Below are 18,137 nucleotides of genomic sequence, written 5' to 3' on the forward strand. Positions count from 1 at the left end.
AAGGTCTTCATATTTGCATAAGGTGTGTAAAATTGCATTTCATACTGAAAAATTTACAGTGACTTCATCATGAACTTCAATCGCATCACATCAAATATCTAAGGTATCGGAAATAAATGGACAATTTGAGTTGTTTTTCTCCATAAAATCCAAAATTTCTCCTTGTGAACAAAGCATGTCAGCATATTGACAGAACTTCCTGCTTTCTTCTGTATCTAAATGTAATGAGGGACATGAAATCTTGACGGAACAATTTGTATAAACAGGGACTGCAATGACCTAATACAGAGGGGTCTTTAACTATTACTTAACTCCTTGCAGAGTCTTGAAAAATTGGGATGTTCTCAAAGGACAGGATTGCTTCAGCGTAAGCATTTGAAATGGTTGGACCGATTAAACCCGTGAAAAAATGCCGGGTAAAGATCAGGACAGAGACTGGATTGCAAAGTGTCTGCAGATTGAGAGGTCCAATTGTACTTACCTGAAAATAACTAACTGCATATCTATTTTATTTTATGCTGAATTTCAGCATAAATCGGGGAAGGTGCACACATATTTCTGGACGCATTTTGATATTAAGTGAAATGGATTGTATCTTAGTGAACTGTTTTATGCTCGACAGCTTAACATAGGAGTTCAAGCATCTGGTACATGTGTTTGTGTATAGTAGAATAATTCAAGACTACATGAAACATTTCGACCGAGTTAAGTTAAAGCAGCTTAGCTTATTCTCGGGTCATTATATCACTTAGATGTACTGCATATTCTGTCACCATGATAGACCTGGATGTTGAACTAAACTAGAACTTTCCCAGAAATGAAATTACTACATTGAAGAACAGATTCAGAATAGAATAGTCCTATTATTTACAATTATGGAAATTTTCGTTGGAAGTTAAATTTTGCAGACTCTGGCTGATATTTCAAATTCGTTTACCCATATTTGACTAAATTGTCCTTTTTTCATAGTATCAAATAAAGACGAAGTCTATAGTTTAAAAGGACTTTATTACAGTACAGTAATATCACAGTATTCCATTGAATTGAAGATTTCTCTGTTCTGAACCTGAACTTGTGAAATCTGTACAGTGTTAACAGGTCACACACCATGCAAGAGTTATGTATCCTGTTGCTTTAAGAATGGCCAGCACATATTGCAGTACCCTCTTTTTTGTTCTCTGATAATACGGAGAAGAAAGTGCTGACAATCATAGTTCTTTCCAGACTTAATGCCAGTAGGCAGCTTGTTAATTATCTCAGAAGTGACTCCCTCAACCCATGTCCCCTGGTTCTTCATAGCAGCGACGTAGATTCTCAATGTCTCCCAGAATCTCCATGTAGTCGTCCTCCTCCATGCCAGCAGCTAGGTACCGATGGTGTTTACGTATGTTTAGTTTGGAAGCCTCAGTGTGAAGTGTACTGAGCAGCTCTGCAATGTCTGGAGATATCTGAAGGCTTGACATCATAGGTACACTCTCAACTCCTACAGACAGAAACAGCAAATATGTTAACAATATTAAAATCAAGTCTTTTATATTAAATTTTTCCTCCATCAAAACATTGAACTTGTGAATATGGTCACAGGTTCGGAAAACAGCAAACGTTAATGACCATATTCTGCAAATTTTATTTACAATGGCAAATTCTTTATATGAATTTGTGTTAATTGAAAAGAATGTCAGATTCTCCCTAGCACAATACATCTTGAAAGGTGAAACCAAGTCTATCTAATCACCTATAATATATCTTAAATTATTTCTTGTCTATATCTCATCATAATAAATCTATGTAAAGATTATAAGTGTACTTACTGATATACTACAAATTTATAGTTTATATAGAAAATAAATGAATTGTTGTTTTATACTACAAAAGCATCAAGGAAAACAATTCAAGAATCTTTAATGTAGAATATAATGTTTATTTACAACATTAATGTTAAATAATGCAAAAACAGTTGGAATTACTGAAGGGATTACCTTGTAAATCTGGTCGCTTAGTTGAGGACAGAAATCCATTCTTTGCGACACTTGGTTTGAAAATGTGAGGACAAGGGGAGACAACCTTACAAGGATCCTGTAAAACTGTAGCAGCACTGAAACATAACACATCATACATACATGACTAAGCTGACATGTTCAACAGTCTTTATGTACCTTGTGACATTCTGAGAAAACTTAATAATAATTACAATAACTTGTTGATGGCTTTACCAGGAATATCTAACAAATCTATTCTCAGGGACCAAAAACTTAATCAACAAAGCAAAGTTTATGAAAAATTATGATATACTTTAGATATTAAACATGTTTCCTGCTGGATCAGAAAAATCAATCAAATTATTGAGTTTACTGAGCTTATGGTTAAAAATAATGTTTCAATCTGTCTTTAATCTTTCTATTATTCATCAAAAGTATTTTGAAAATTTATTACAAAGGTACATGTATACTTGTGTGTGGTGTCTTTATATATATACATGTGATAGGTGTCTTGATATAAATACTTGTGTGATGTGTCTTTTTATACATACTTGTGAGGTGCCTTAATATACACACTTGTGTAACACATCTTTTTATATATACTTGTGTGATGTGTCTTTTTATACATACTTGTGAGGTGTCTGTATATACATAGTAGTGTGATGTGTTTTTTTATACATACTTATGATGTGTCTGTATATGCATAGTAGTGTGATATGTCTTTTTATACATACTTGTCAGGTGTCTGTCTATTCATTGTAGTGTGATGTGTCTTTTTATACATACTTGTCAGGTGTCTGTATATACATAGTAGTGAGAGATGTTTTATATACATACTCGTGTGATGTGTCTTTTTATACATAATTTTGAGGTGTCTGTATATACATACTTGTGTGATGTGTCTTTTTATACATACTTGTGAGGTGTCTGTATATACATACTAGTGTGATGTGTCTTTTTATACATACTTGTGAGGTGTCTGTATATACATACTTGTGTGATGTGTCTTTTTATACATACTAGTGTGAAGTGTCTTTATATACAAACTAGTGTGAGGTGTTTTTTACATACACACAAGTGTGAGGAGTCACCATAAACGCCTGTGTAAGCTGTCATTCTATACATATACATATGCTTAACAGTGTGAGGTATCACTAAGTTCACCAGTGTGTGGTGTCAGTATAAACACACCTATGCTAGGTGTCGCTATACACACACCTGTGTGGGATAGCTCTATACACACCTGTGTGTGGTACGGAATCTTTCTCGAAGGTAAACTTGTATGATGTCTTGCACATTCTGACAGGTGCTGTACTGACTTGGTGATCTCTCATCCTGCACTGATCTGTAAGTCAACTTAGTTCTATTTAAAACGAACAGATTTCTACAGCAATAATCAATTGACAAACAATTTTGCCTGTGATTCAAACCAAATAATCAAATCACATTAGTTGTCTTTTTCACAACTTCATGAAAATTTTTTTAAAAAGATTGCATCTATACGTTCAAAGTTTTTAAGTAGAACAGAAAACAATGTCAAATTGCACTGTGTGTGAAGGTATTTCAGTTATTGATGTTCAAACATTTTTTCTCTGAATTTTCATTTTCACAGCATGTACCTCAAAATTGATTTAAATGTTTACATAATTATTATCAATTTCATTTCTGGTATCTTATGAAATGAAAAACAAAAATGAATGTCATCTGCCCAGATTTGAATTTTAAACACTGTTATAGCTATTGCTCAATAATGATAATAATATTAATAATAATAATAATATACTGGATGCAGGCTTATTAAGCCTATATATCCAGATCAGAGTTTAAAAGAATTAGTATCCCGAATATGGATCAGTGTGTTATTGCCTAGTCCATAATTATAAACACATTCAGTTTGCCTCCGATGTTCACCAATCGGGAGAACATATGTTTTTGGATCTGTAAAATATCAATAAATCATCCACAAACAGGGGTCCCTCCATTGATGAAGAGCCATGGCAATTAACCATACTATTAATTTTGAGACCGAAAAGTGTTACTGAAATAATTCCTCCTTGAGGGACTCCCTCTCTTGCTTAGCTGTTATTGAGAAGGAAGACCCAAACACACTTTAAATTGTCTGTCAGATGAAAATATTTCAAATAGTTTACCCAAGCATGACGCCAGACAAATGGAAATCACAATAGTTCACCATCAGACTTTGTCTCAGGTGACCTAAAATCTATTGTGATAAATGGAGGACTTTGTGCTGCAGAACTAGTGAACATTTAAGTTTACTATCATGAGGCACCAGAACAGTGAAGACAAACACTGAGAACACCTAGGTCCATCTATCTATATACAAGTATGAGGAATCAAACCTTTTGGCGATGTTATTGGAGATTCCTTGTATCACAGTCGACTGCATGATCGGATTGGCATTGTTCTTCACATGAGGGGTCAGGGAGACCCAGGGAAGGTCGTCTCCAAGTGACAACAAGGAGTCCACCAAGAATTGGTCTTCATTAATTGGGTAGGGAAAACTGGAGCTCACAGATGCTATCTATTCACAATAAAATAATTTGAGCATGATGTAGGCAAGTAGCTAATAATTTGGGTAACCTTCAAAACAAGCTCAATTAAAAATGACCATATTTCAATTTACATAGTACATCCACATGGAATACATCTTTAAAAAAGATAAACGACAGAGATTTAGTATTGGTGGTAATAAATTTGAAAACAGCTGTGAATATGTTGATTTGGCCTTGAGAGAGGAGAAATCAGGTGTTGGGACACCACAGAGTCATCAGCTGGATGGACTGCCTTTACTACAGGGTCCAGAGGTGGGGGGACTGCCGTTACTACAGAGTCCTGAGTGGGAGGACTGCTGTTACTACAGGGTCCAGAGGTGGGAGGACTGCTGTTACTATAGGGTCCTGAGGTGGGAGGACTGATGTTACACAGGGTTCAAAGGTTGCAGGACTGCTGTTACTACAGGGTCCAGAGGTTGGAGGACTGCTGTTACAAAAGGGTCCAGAGATGGGAGGACTGCTGTTACTACAGGGTCCAGAGATGGGAGGACTGCTGTTACTACAGGGTCCAGAGGTGGGAGGACTGCTGTTACTACAGGGTTCAGAGGTGGGAGGACTGCTGTTACTACAGGGTCCAGAGGTGGGAGGACTGCTGTTACTACAGGGTCCAGGGGTGGGAGGACTGCTGTTACTACAGGGTCCAGAGGTGGGAGGACTGCTGTTACTACAGGGTCCAGAGGTGGGTGGATTGAGGTGTTTAGAGACTCTACTGGGTCCTGAATTAGAAGGACAGATATGTAAGGAGACTACAAAAGTATTGATGTACTACTGATGATGTATTACCTTTCTGCCCAGTGAGTGAAAAGTGTCTGTTAGGTCTCGCATATGTAGTACAGTAGGCTGGCGGTAAGGGGAGGTAAGCGAGTTCAAAGTGGCAGCCAGGATGGCACTGGTGTGGTAGTTTATTGACTGAAATAAATATTAAGGTTTATAAAGACAATTCTACAATTGAAAGAACAAGAGGCCCATTAAGTCTTGATGGTCAACTGAGTTCAAGGAAGAAATCCTACAGTTTACAGGTAGTAAAATTTCCGCAAAAATATAACCTGCATGTGGCACTAAGTGTTAGTTGTTGCGACATTAAAAAAAATGTTTCTGATGTATATGTCTATACTAACAAGAGGCCCATGGTCCTTAACGGTCATCTGACATAACATACAAGATTTCAAATTTTGAACTTGAGAAGAAGTCGAAAATGTGTTTTCAAGATGGCGGCCATGTTGGATTGCGGACCAACCAGAAATTAACGAACTTTGGTCAGGATCATGTCACAATCATTTCTGGTAAGTTTCAGCTCAATGAGACATGTAGAACTTGAGAAGAAGTTGAAAAAGTCGGACGACAGATGATGCCGGACAAAAGGCGGTCGCAATAGGTCATTGGACCCTTCGGTCGGATGACCTAAAAAGTTATGATTTTGAAAGTTTTACTATTTGTAAATTTCGCTACTTCCAATTGTTAATGCCTCGTGGCCCAGTGCACTTAAACACTGGCAAACAGAATGTATGCATTTTTTTAAAAAAGTTCTTACATTGGCATTTTATTGTGCTTTCAGCAGTTTGGGTCCACCCACAACTTGCTCTAACCCTGGAGACTAAATGGTACATTATGGATTCTGCAAATTTGCTCCATCAGGTATTGATGCTTGTGACCACAACTTGGTGGAAAATGTGAAATGTTTAAAAGTTAATGGAAGATGGACAACAGACAAAAAACAATGACGACATGTCACCATGAATCTTTGACTTAAAACTGATTTAACTTTATATCTTACGACTACTGTGAAGCAATTAATTTATATCAATTAATCTTTTGGTAGAAATAGACATGCCTAAGTGGTCTTATTTTGGAAAAAACTAGTGTAAGAATGTTTGAAACATTTCAGAAATTTGATAAATATTGAATTTACCCAATTCACCTGAATTCTGTTAACCCTATGGTCAGTACCTACATACACTTTGCAAAACTGATCTTAAAGCTACTCTCCAATCATCAGGTCGTGGATGCTGACACCAACACACACACTGACAAAGTTGTCACATTTTTACCTCTTTTCCTGTTACTGGTGAGAGTTACCTACCTTGTATTGTAGATGTGGTAACTGTACTGGAGGACCAACAGTTTTCCACAGACTATTAGCTAGACACATCGGTACAAACAGAGAACTGTTGCTCCAACATTTACTAAAACTAATGGCAGAGTTCAGAATTCTATTAGCACGATTTTGTGGTGTCTGAAAAAAAAATCAAATGCATGATAAGATTAATTCTTTTTAGAATTTTCAATGAATACACAGACTACTTTTGTTTATGCATGCAAATTCACTGGTTAGTCAATATTTCAACAGTACCAATGGGCATGGATGTGCCGATACAAAGATTTGTAATAAATTTTGTCAAGTCTCACCAAAAATTGAAATTCAAATAAAATAAGTAGGTTCATATTTATTTTATTAATGAACAAACCTGGTCAAATAGGTCAAACTTATTAACAAAAGTGGTTATGTAATAACTAATTAAACTAAATGACAGGCTCCTGCTATGAAAGTCGTCCAACACTTTTTACAATAGATCTTGTCCATGATGTGATTTATGAGTCAATCTATCATGCTTAGGAAGGTTTTGATTTTTGATGTTAAGAATGACTGCTTTTTGCAGCATTTCTTTTTGAGTGAAAGTCAAAAGGTTGGGTTATTACAAGTAAATGAAATTTCAGGTACTCACACATCTACTGAAAAGCAATGAATGTCACTGGGCTTGGGGATCAAATTACTAGATTAATACAGTGAATAGAATTTTTAAATATATTTTCATATAACAGATGTCTAAAAAGATAGAACAGGTTTTAATAGCAGGCTGTCAACCAAGTCTTCTTCAAAATATAGGAGGAATATAGGAATATTTTTTCAACACACATTGGAGTTTTTTGCTAGTTTTGAGGCAAAATGTAAGAGTTTTCCAAACAAAAATTTTTTCATTCAAAGGCATTTATACTAAAAATTCTTACCTTCACTAACTGTTTCTATATTAATTAATGATTAAAAACTACCTTAAAGTAACCATTCACTTCAACAGCATCACAATCCAGGCAGAAAGCTGTTGCATAGCTCATCATCATCTCCATGGACACCTTAAAGGCCAATATCCTGATGTACTGCCTTGCAAGGTGCCCACACAGGTGATAAAGAGATGAACTGAATCATTATCTGGTGGCTGGTGATGCTGTTAATGACTTAATAATTCTCTAACTTGTAAAATAAAGAAGACAAAAGCAGTATCAAAGAAATATTTACAATCTCTACATTTATCAGCGACAAATTTCGTGAAAAAAGATATTTTTCAAAAAATAGGAAAATATAGGAAATATTGGAGGTCTTTCAAAATATAGGTTTTTGATGTAAGAAATGTAAGAATATAGGAATCGGTTGACAGCCTTTAATAGAGATAACAGTGTAAACATAGGGAGAACATTTTAACAGAAGAATGTAGTGACATTAAAATCTACATAGCAGATCATAAAAAACACTATCAAGCTATCAAAGTGCAAATGTAAACTTTCAGAGTTTATCATCTGTTATACTTTGATGAATATTTGCCTGAAATTCTTCAAAACTGACAGTCTGTTTGTTGCCCTCCTACAAAGCCTTTTATTACCAATGGAACAATTGTGAAGGGTTAATGTGATCTTCAAAGAGGACCTACTTACATTATCAGGGAGATTGTTGGGTGTTACAGCAAAAGTGAAAATTCCTTTGGAAGAATACTCGTCTTCCAGGTGTTGCAATACATGGGATCCCAAACCACCAAATCCGTCAAATGTGTCTAATAAAACCTGGAAGCCCTGAAATCAACCAAACAAAATACTAATGTAATACTGTGAACAATTCTAAAAGGTCACGGAAAGGCAGGCGGCAGGTGCATTGTTGGGAGAAGAGACAGTCCCTCACATATCTAGTATTAAATATAATTGGTGGTCACCTCTAGTAAAAATGAGGTATGTTAGAGATGGTGTTAAGTAATGGCAAAGTACAGATGGTTTTTTCAAAGCTGTTCAGGATAGAAATAATTTTTTTGTTTCTAAAAACGATTGAGTACTTGGATAACATTTTGAAATCAGGTGAGAAGTTTGCAAAAAAAATTCCAGTTAGCATAAAAAGACATGTACTTTTTAGCTGGTTATATTGGCAGGGGTTTTAATCTAGATATTTTGATATTTGCAGTTATTAAAAAAACATGAAATTCCTCGTAAATATTTGACAGTCAATGAGAGTATCAAGAAGAGTACCGGTATATGCTTCTTTATATAAATTATGTAATGTATCGACAAGTTGTTCAAAAACTGTATACTGCTAAAAATTAACCCCCGTAACTGGCCCCAACCAGAACAACCACTAAATATATTCTTCCATGAAATCGAAAAACTATAATATAGCATATGTCATTCAACAAATCAATGGATAATATTGATATATTTGTTCCATGTGACTACACACAACTGAAATCTTGTTACCGAAGGCTTACTGTAAATATACATATTTTAGTGGAAACTTCTTTTAACGATTTTTGCCTTGAAAATATTGCACTAAAATCTGACGGTATATCATTATTGATTATTAAAGTATATAAATGAGGCAGGCATTTGCAAGAAAGCAGTTATGCACTAAAATTTGATTGTGCTAAATTCTTAAGAATGTTAACATTATATTGCCTCAAGAGATCATTGTTTTGAGAATTTAAACTCAGCAGTTTCATAGTTACATATCTTTTCCCCCTTGCACAGATTATCTAATTGGAAATGATATGCTAAACACTTGAAGCTTAACGTAAGTTACTACATATTGCCAGAATGCTTAAGCTTGATGTTGAGATTAGTGGTAGGAAAATCCACGGAGACGAAAAGCAGACAACCAACCAACCAATCACTACATATCATGTAGGATATACTTTGTATCTAAACACACACCTGTAAATGGTCACACTCCTCTATAAAAAAGTGTAGTCTGTCTTCAATATCAACTCTGGTCTCATAGTCTGACATCACTTCCTGTCCACATCCATAAATATCGAACGGCTGCAGGTCGCTGAAAATTGAGCAGAAAATTTACTTTTTAGAATAAAAGGATGTGAGCAGGACACATGGGTACTAATGTGAAAATGACGATGTTTAAACAAATTTGCTTTAAATAAAATACTCTTTGATTATCTATTATTAATATGAAAATCTGACCAAACCCATAGGATATGTACTTGGTCTGAAAAAGTCCTATAATTTTGCTAATTTAAGCAACACTGTATTTTCTAAATCTACCTGAATTTTTGAAAGAATTTTCAAGAAAGGCCTTCAAAAATTCAAAGCCAAGAATTGTTTTCTATATATACTTTGTAAACAATGAGTACAGTATTTCTCTACTGACCTAACCTTATCTTTTCCAACAAATTAGCAAAAATTCAATGTATTACATTTTAGACCCTAAACAAAAATCATTTAACAGTAAATAATACAATATGAGAATCTATATATAGAATTTTCCACTGAATCCTTACTACCAAAATTAACCTGACAGTTTACTAATATAAAGGGTGACTTGCTTTTTGTGTCTGTACTGCTCTACGATGTGTATGGACTTGGGATGGAGAAATGTTCGCAGGTAGTCTGACCACACATTCACAGACTCGTCAAGTTTGTAGAATTGATTACCACATCCAGCATCACTTGGTTTTTGTTTCTTTTCTGAAGGGTAATAATGAAAAAGAGGTATTACAAGCATATCTGAAATATCATACTTTATGTCAGCTATCAAAGGTTCTGAGATATTACATTTGACCTTTTTTACAGTGTCATGAAATTTGAACATCTGTGTTAAAATTATGTGAAGGTTCAAGCTGACTTATTCACCTTTGAAAGTCAACTACTATTGTTTAACTTGACCTCACCTTTGACCTTACTACTTGCGTTCAACTAGACCTCCTCACCTTTGACCTAACTATCTGTGTTCAATTTGACCCTCTCATCTTTCAGATCAATTACTTATATTCATATTGACCCTCTAAACTTTGACCTCATTCTGTGTTCAACCTGACTGTCTTACCTCTGTCCTCACTTCCTGTGTCTTTGACTTCAACATCCTCAATAGATTCCTGACTGTTGTTGCTGCCTGCAGTGCCTTTCATATAAACCTGTTCCTGTTACACAAACAGAAGCAAATCCTATGAAATGTTGACACATATAATTACTCATGAACTTGTGTGGCCAATAATGCCCAAAGAACATGTTACTCTACAAATTGCATTAGTTTTTGTATTGATGATGTAAAAACATCTTTATATGACCAATATGTATACACTGTATATATATACATTTGTGTACATTCAAACCTCATTATCACAAAGCCGTGGAAATGTCTGATTTATCAGAATATTAAATTTATATGAGTTTGAATATTTAGTGTGAAATCAGGTCGGGACTGATGAAATACATATTTGATTTCAAGATAACGAGGGTAACTGTATATATTTGGACTGTCACTGACCTCCTTCTCCAAGTCTACCAGGTAAGGATTTTTCTCTATGTTGTCTTCCTGATGTAGTGTGACATCTCCTGTCCTGTAACATAATATCTGGTATAAACGATGCCATGGGGCCATGTCAAATCTCAGCAGCCAAGATTGATATTGTTAATAATGTCCAGGTCTCTTCAATAGTTAGTTTTCTTATCTTCTATAGTCTTGTAAATCTCTTTATGTGAACACATGCACTATATTCAACCAAATATAAGCTCAATGAACAATTAAGGGAACATAAATTTATCTATAAATTATTTATAAAATCATTTACAAGGGAAAGTCTCACTGTAAAAAGTGCTAAAAATGAAACTTAAATGGATCAAAACACAGTTCTAATTAATTCAAAATTGCAAATTTCAGCAATTTTAAATGTCAGTGGCTTGGTATTTTTTAATAAACATTCAAATTTATCAGGAAATCAATCTTCCCATGATATCTTAAGTTAACTCTGAACAGTTAATAATCCCATCCAGACAACACATTTACATAAGATGTAAAAATTTTAAACAGAATGAAAAAAAAAAAAAAAAAAAGAAAGAAAAAAAGCGGATCATAGTCAGGATTTACTTTACTATAAACATACAATTTTTGCTACATGTTAATACTAAAAACTAGAAATAAATTAAAATCTTTCTGTAATAAAATGAATACAAATCTCTTGAAACTGACGGAATTCAAAGTAAAACATGTTATTACCATTGAATTTCCTCCTGGTGTCTGTGGTCGTACAAATTGCCCTCCTGTTTGAGGGTATTTAGACTTCCCTTCAGGTCAAGGGCGACAAGTCTTGGCGTGTAGGTAACTTCTCCCTGAAAAGAATGTATTGAAATGACATCTTATATATACTAAAGAAACAATTTTTAATGGTCTTAATTAACATTCAGGGACAAATTTCCATTTTGCATTTCTAGAATTTACCCTTAGATTCTTCCCTTCTCTAAACAGCACATCATGGTCTATATCTTTCTGCGCTGGTGCCAGTTTCGGGTCATAGATGAAAGTTGACTCCTGTAACATATACAAATTAATTCAAGTTGTATTACCTGGTACTTAAACCATTTGTCAGTTTTTTATGACTGCTCTCTTGGTACAAAATCAACTATCTTTTGAGGAGTAATTAGGGAAAATTCCTTTCCAGGCTTACTTTTGACAAGGATTATTCTTCTTTTCATATTTGAAGTGAAACAGAAAGCTAGAAAATGTCAGCAAGACATACCTTTGAATGGCCCAGATTCTCCTTGAACTAGAACCTGATCAGTTGTAGAACAATAGGACCCACTAATTGTACCAACAAATTACAAAAAAAAGTGTCCTTGTTAGCTCACACAGCAGAGCATTGATCTATATAACTTCAAGAGAAGATCCAAGCTGTGTGCTTGGATGCTCCTTACCCATAGAAGTCTGTATTCCTCAGGAAGCTGAGAAATAGACTGTTGTGTGTTGTTGTGTTTGTGTCTGTGGGCAAAATACATTTAATGTTCTTTACCCAATTGTTCTTGATGTCATGCGACAAGCCTCCTACATGCTGTTCAGTAAGGAGTTACCAGCTACAACAAGGAAACCTTGTCTAAAAAATACCCTGGCTGTTGACGTGGCAACAAATCCAGCAACATGAACAACAGTAATTCCTATGCACTTGAGTTTCGCCCTAATCTCCGCGATCAGAAAGGAAGTATTACTTTTCTCTGACCAAAGTTTTCCTTCATTCCTACACCAGACGTATAATGTCTGCAACCGTATAAGTTCATGAATTAAGCATTGGCTAACCTTCCTCGTGCAATGTACCTACACTTCACACAGGGGGACACAATTTACTTGTACAAAAATAACACTGGAGAAATAAATTGCACAATTGTGAAATTAATATGAATCGTAGACAGATTGTCATAACCCGTCGGACGGCATTCGGCTCTATTCTGTATTGGATTGCATATTTGCAACTGTCGTCTTTTTGTATGAAACAGATGCTACAGGGGCATTTAATGATGTTTTAAGGGGAGCTAGATAATGTACATTAAACAAACCTTCTTCCCCTAGAAACATTGAGACATGCATTTGTGATAGACGCAGGAATATATCATATACATTTGTACAACAATCAATACTATCACCATCATATTTCACAGTTTCGTCGAATAAAGTTGATTCTATCAGAAATTTTCTTTGAAGAGTTATCAGTCACCTGTATATTCCACCAATGGGCCCCAACAAAATTACTGTAGTGTCCAATTTGTAGCGTTACAGCTTCCCTCGTGGTCATGGTCAGTGCAGTTTGTGATGCTTGAGTTTACCCTATTCGAACAACCCGGAAGTGAAGCTTCTTGTGTGCCATTCGGATAAAAATTGCGGATAAACTGCGCGGGTCGAGGTTGGCGCCACCAGTTTCAATTTGCTTGTTTACATGACATAAGAAGTATCATCATTTTCGCAACATTGTTTTAGAATAAAAAGTAAAAACCTCTGGAAAATGTTATCGCGAGGGGACCAGTTCATTTCAATTCCTGAACCAAAACGAGAACGTCATACATATATGTTAAATTTTTGGGTAACGTTAGATACAGGTCTATGTATTACGTGTGATGTTGCAGTATATGATGAGACTTGACAGTTGTAGAGTGGCATCAGGCAGCTGCACTGCCCCTGACTTGGAACGTTGCTGACTGGAACCGGCACTAACCGGGAACCTTAACGATAGATAACTCGTGCGGACTTACAGAAAATGTAAGCAGGGTTACATGCACAATGCTACTGATCACACACGTGTGTAGATGGTATAAACACGTATAAAGGCAACTTCAATTGTATGGCATTTTAACGATATAAAGAGTAGCGCTTTACTTTTTCACGATCTGGAATTATTGTCGTATATTCTAATAAGCACAGGAAGATAAATAAATCTAACGTCTTATATTTTCCGGTAATTTCATCGTATCTAAAGAGAAAAAAGTGCACTATTTCTTTGGCTAAATGTAATTATGAGATAGAAATGGAGTGCTTTCCTTTGTCGTATATCCTAATACCTCTCCCCCTCACTCCTTAAGGGAGAGCATTGTTATTGCCCTTTGTTATTTTTCAAAATTAAATTTTGTTAGGAGCATTACACTCAAACTATAAGAGGTATTAACATAAAAATTCCTAGGTAGATAGGTCTCAACGAGTAGGAAGGTGGTTCGCAAAAATCACAACTCTCTGACGGCCCTGGGTTAAATTAGTTTGGACTAAATTTTGTAAAAGTCAGATACATGTATTGTTCTGCAGATTATATATGTAACCTGATTATGCTGGTTTTTTTTTTTTTTATATTGTTCAAGGTCACCTTGACGTTTAAGTTCATCTCTAATCCTCCTATGAATTGCTCACGAATAAAAACCATAAACATTGAACTGCACATTGTAAATCTGTCAGGGGTCAAAGTCAACGGCGTGTTTTAGGATATGTAACCAAACTGAATCACATAATGTCTATTTCAAAATTAACTGAAATTTGTCAGAGTCGAAATATATTTGTTTCTGAATTTTGTCACGAAGAAAAATCATAAAAATCTACGTTACTTGTTATGTTAAATTGATTTTACTTGACAAGGGCCATTTTTAGGACATTTTCGAGGATAATTTTTCATGATTAAAACAGAGGGGTTTCTCCATGCTATAATTTTTGCAGTTTTCACCTAAATAGCCAATCTTTTGAAGATGAAGTAATGAGCTGAAATATCTGTTGTCGGATCCTAATAATCCGTGAAAGTGGTCTTCCAATTCGGAATGCACAAATTTGAAATCGATGATTCGTGGTAATTAAAACATGCAAAATTTAGTTGAGATATCCCCAAGGGTTACAAGGTTACACTCAAGAGAAGTATCTTAAATGGTTGACGCTAAATTAGCCGATTTACGGGCCGTCAAAAAGTAGTACATAATCGAAATTCTTTAGACACAATTAGATTTCCTGAACAAGGCTGGCCCTGATAGGAACCGTCTCAATAAAACGTACATACATTAGGATACTATTTCAAAATTACTTTTAGCAAATACAATTGGTAAATATAATTGTACATCTGCATCACTTATAAGTTGGAAAACTTATCTAATTCCTTTGACACTTTATATGCCATTAAAATATGTTTATAACAGAGAAAATTTATAGAAAAAATATGCGAGCTTTTGAGTTCTTTTATTTTTAATAATAAGTCACATTACGCCAGCTTATACTATATTGTGTATATCGTATTATAATCATAAAGCATTCGTTAATTTTCATTTAATTTTTAACTGATTTTTTGTCTACTTTTACGGCCTTTCGGCCTTTCAGTGGACGAATTTCATTTATTGTGTCGCCTGCAGAGCTGGCGGACACTTAGGGATCACTTTGTCCGTCGTAACGCGTCTGCGGCGGCGTCCGTACAAAGGGTTTCCGGACTTTTTCCGCTTATGCTTTGAGTTATCAAAATGAAATTTATGATATGGCTTCTTGTTGGAAGGGTACAGATTAGTTTTGACATCCGGTTCGATTTCTGGGTGACAGTCACACTTTATGCAGGCGACACATACAGTTCCGAAGAACTCTTGTTTTTAAACGTAGCATCAACCATTCAGCATATACGCAGTTGGTTGTGCAATTTTGAAGATATATTGATTCTTTCGCCGTTGTGGATTTGCCTTTTTTTTTTATTTCTTGGGGGTTTGCGTTCATCGTACCTTTTTACTATCAAAGATTAAAATTGCTAAAAAAAGAACAAGTATTAACATTCTCTCTAAAGAAGACGATTGAAGGGAGGCGACCCTTGTCCTACATTTGTTGATAGAATTTGACACACACACACCCAACGATATAACACTCGACGGCCCCAATCAGCGCCGGTCCTGGTTAGCGCCACCTCAGCTGTTTGATACTGTTGCATTTGTAAGGTCCGCTTATGGTGCCAAACTAAACTTAGGTCTGTGTCACTTCCAAGATGGCCGCCATAACCACCATCTTGAAAATCTTGCTATCGCTCCAGATGTATAGACAGGGCTTTCCGAGTCTAATAGTTTCTACCCCGGAACGAAAATTTTAAGACTTTTTCAGATCTCTTTATTTACGAACTAGTTGTGGACGCCAAATGTATGGTCCTAGATACTGTTAAATCTCCATGCCTGCTGTATTCGTTCATGTCGTCCGTCAATCTTTTTTTTTTTATCTATTAATTTATTTACTAAAATGGTCACACTGATTTTCCATATTGGCTCGAAAAGGGGAAATTTAACATGTTCTTTATATTCCTTCTAGTTCTGTAGAAATGATTAAATTGTATCCAAATGTTACTATCTCAAACATTCTTGCGATCGGATTAAGGGGAATCAATTTTGAATAACGCTGGGGTGGAAGGAGGAGGGCTTACAGTGTAACAGGGGAAATAGAGCAATTTCTTTTAAATCCTTCCCCTCCTGTAGGAATGATAGGATCTTGACTAAATTTGTTCTGAAGCATCCCTGGATGAGGAGTGATCAATTTTGTGGAAAATGTTGGTCTCAGCCCCCTGGGGCGGGGTCGAATAGTGCAAATGGAGCACATTCTTTAAAACCCTTCTTCTTCTGCAGAAATGTCAGGATTCTTTCCCAATTTGATCTGAAGCAAACATGGATGAAGGAGAGTCAATTTTGTGTAAATGCTGGGTCTCGGTGGTCTTTGGCGGGAGGGGTGGGGTCGACTCGTGGATTTAGAGAAAATTCTCTACAATCCTTCTTTTGTGGGGATGCCTTGATTCTGTCCTGATTTGGCCTGAAGCGTAGTATGACATCAAAGATGTCGGACCCGATAGGAGAAATGTAGGTTCTGAAAAGTTGCTGGATTCCTTACCATCTCATTCACTACATACACCAGTGCTAGTACGCTCCACAATGGTCATTTGTCTGTTGAAGGTGATCGAAACATCACACCCTAATCTTCTACCGGTTGTGTTGTAAGAACTCCCATTCTATTTAAATTTCTAACCCGAAGAAAAGATAACTAACATGTAATCATGGAAATACTGGACCGGGAAGTTGCTAAATCAGGAACAGAGTCGTCCCTTTATCAACAACAAGTAAATTGATTATTGGGCGGTATATATCGATGACCGCCATACATTTTACAATCAACAAAAAGGAATACCATGGAACCAAAGGAAATGTCTTTGTAGGAAATATATTTTAAATGGTGGTGTACTTGTTTGCTTTACTTAAGGTCTGTTGTGACTATTTTAACACAGATTATGAATGATGTCTAGTGGGACTTTTTAAAGGGTTCATCCAGCCTCTAATATTAAAACTCCGACATTCAGTGTAAGTAGTTCTTTTAATTCAATAGTTTTGCCACAGAAAAAATAATTAAACAACAACAACAACAACAACAACAACAACAACAACAACAACAACAACAACAACAACAACAACAACAACAACAACAAAATAAACAACAACAACATAAACAACAACAACAAAGCAAGCATATTGACACTGAGTCAGCATTGTGCTTACCACGGTAACATTAACATAAAGTTGATAAACAGTATCCGGAGGGAGTATTTTGTTAATAATATCTCGGGGTGTAGTCACAGTATCTACCATGCTCCGTCAAATTATTTTTACTATAAACAGTCTTTAATCTCAAACATCGTCTGCCCGTAGCCTTTGTTGCCTTTTAAAGTTTTGGCCCCGAACGATATTTCCGTAATGAATTCATTTTTTATTGCTTAAATTAAGTTTGAATACAATAGAATTTATAATTATACATACGTGTTGGTTTGTCATTGGTAAACCTATAATGGACAATGACTTTTTACCAATAACAGACGGAAAAAAACACAACTGTGTTGTAATAAAAATGACTTAAACCCCAACGTTAAAATAATGTCTTTACACTGAAGGTTATACTCAATAAAACACGAATTAAAAAAATGCTGGAATTCTTTTAATAAACATTCGTCATCGGAATAGTTTCGGCAAAAATGATTGCTACTTTATTTTGTGTTTGTGAGCGATACAGAACTTTATTCATTGTATATAAGAA

At 35.4% G+C, this 18,137-nt stretch overlaps 1 protein-coding gene across 1 annotated transcript; it reads right to left on the reverse strand.

Annotated features, from left to right (window-relative positions):
- Window positions 1-989: 989 nt before the first annotated feature.
- Window positions 990-13,412, reverse strand: LOC132546667 (protein misato homolog 1-like). The gene is made up of 14 exons (XM_060210389.1): window positions 13,297-13,412; window positions 12,033-12,122; window positions 11,811-11,923; window positions 11,082-11,154; window positions 10,641-10,734; window positions 10,141-10,282; window positions 9,515-9,632; window positions 8,258-8,392; window positions 6,633-6,785; window positions 5,336-5,461; window positions 4,340-4,521; window positions 3,223-3,324; window positions 1,980-2,095; window positions 990-1,483 (listed from the first exon to the last, which is right to left on the reverse strand). The coding sequence occupies exons 1-14, from the start codon at window positions 13,372-13,374 to the stop codon at window positions 1,272-1,274; spliced, it is 1,734 nt and encodes a 577-aa protein (XP_060066372.1). The 5' UTR covers window positions 13,375-13,412; the 3' UTR covers window positions 990-1,271.
- Window positions 13,413-18,137: the final 4,725 nt, after the last annotated feature.

Source organism: Ylistrum balloti, unplaced genomic scaffold (assembly GCF_031769215.1).
Source record: "Ylistrum balloti isolate Yb309-2 unplaced genomic scaffold, AGI_CSIRO_Ybal_v1 Utg369904, whole genome shotgun sequence".
NCBI classification, from domain to species: Eukaryota; Metazoa; Mollusca; class Bivalvia; order Pectinida; family Pectinidae; genus Ylistrum; species Ylistrum balloti.

Coding starts and splice junctions, on each gene's coding strand:
- LOC132546667 (XM_060210389.1), bottom strand. CDS start 13,374: ATGACCACGAGGGAAGCTGTAACGCTACAAATTGGACACTACAGTAAT. Junction 11,155..11,810: donor CACCAGGAGGAAATTCAATG/GTAATAACATGT, acceptor ATTATGTTACAG/GACAGGAGATGTCACACTAC. Junction 2,096..3,222: donor AGATTCCGTACCACACACAG/GTGTGTATAGAG, acceptor GTTATGTTTCAG/TGCTGCTACAGTTTTACAGG.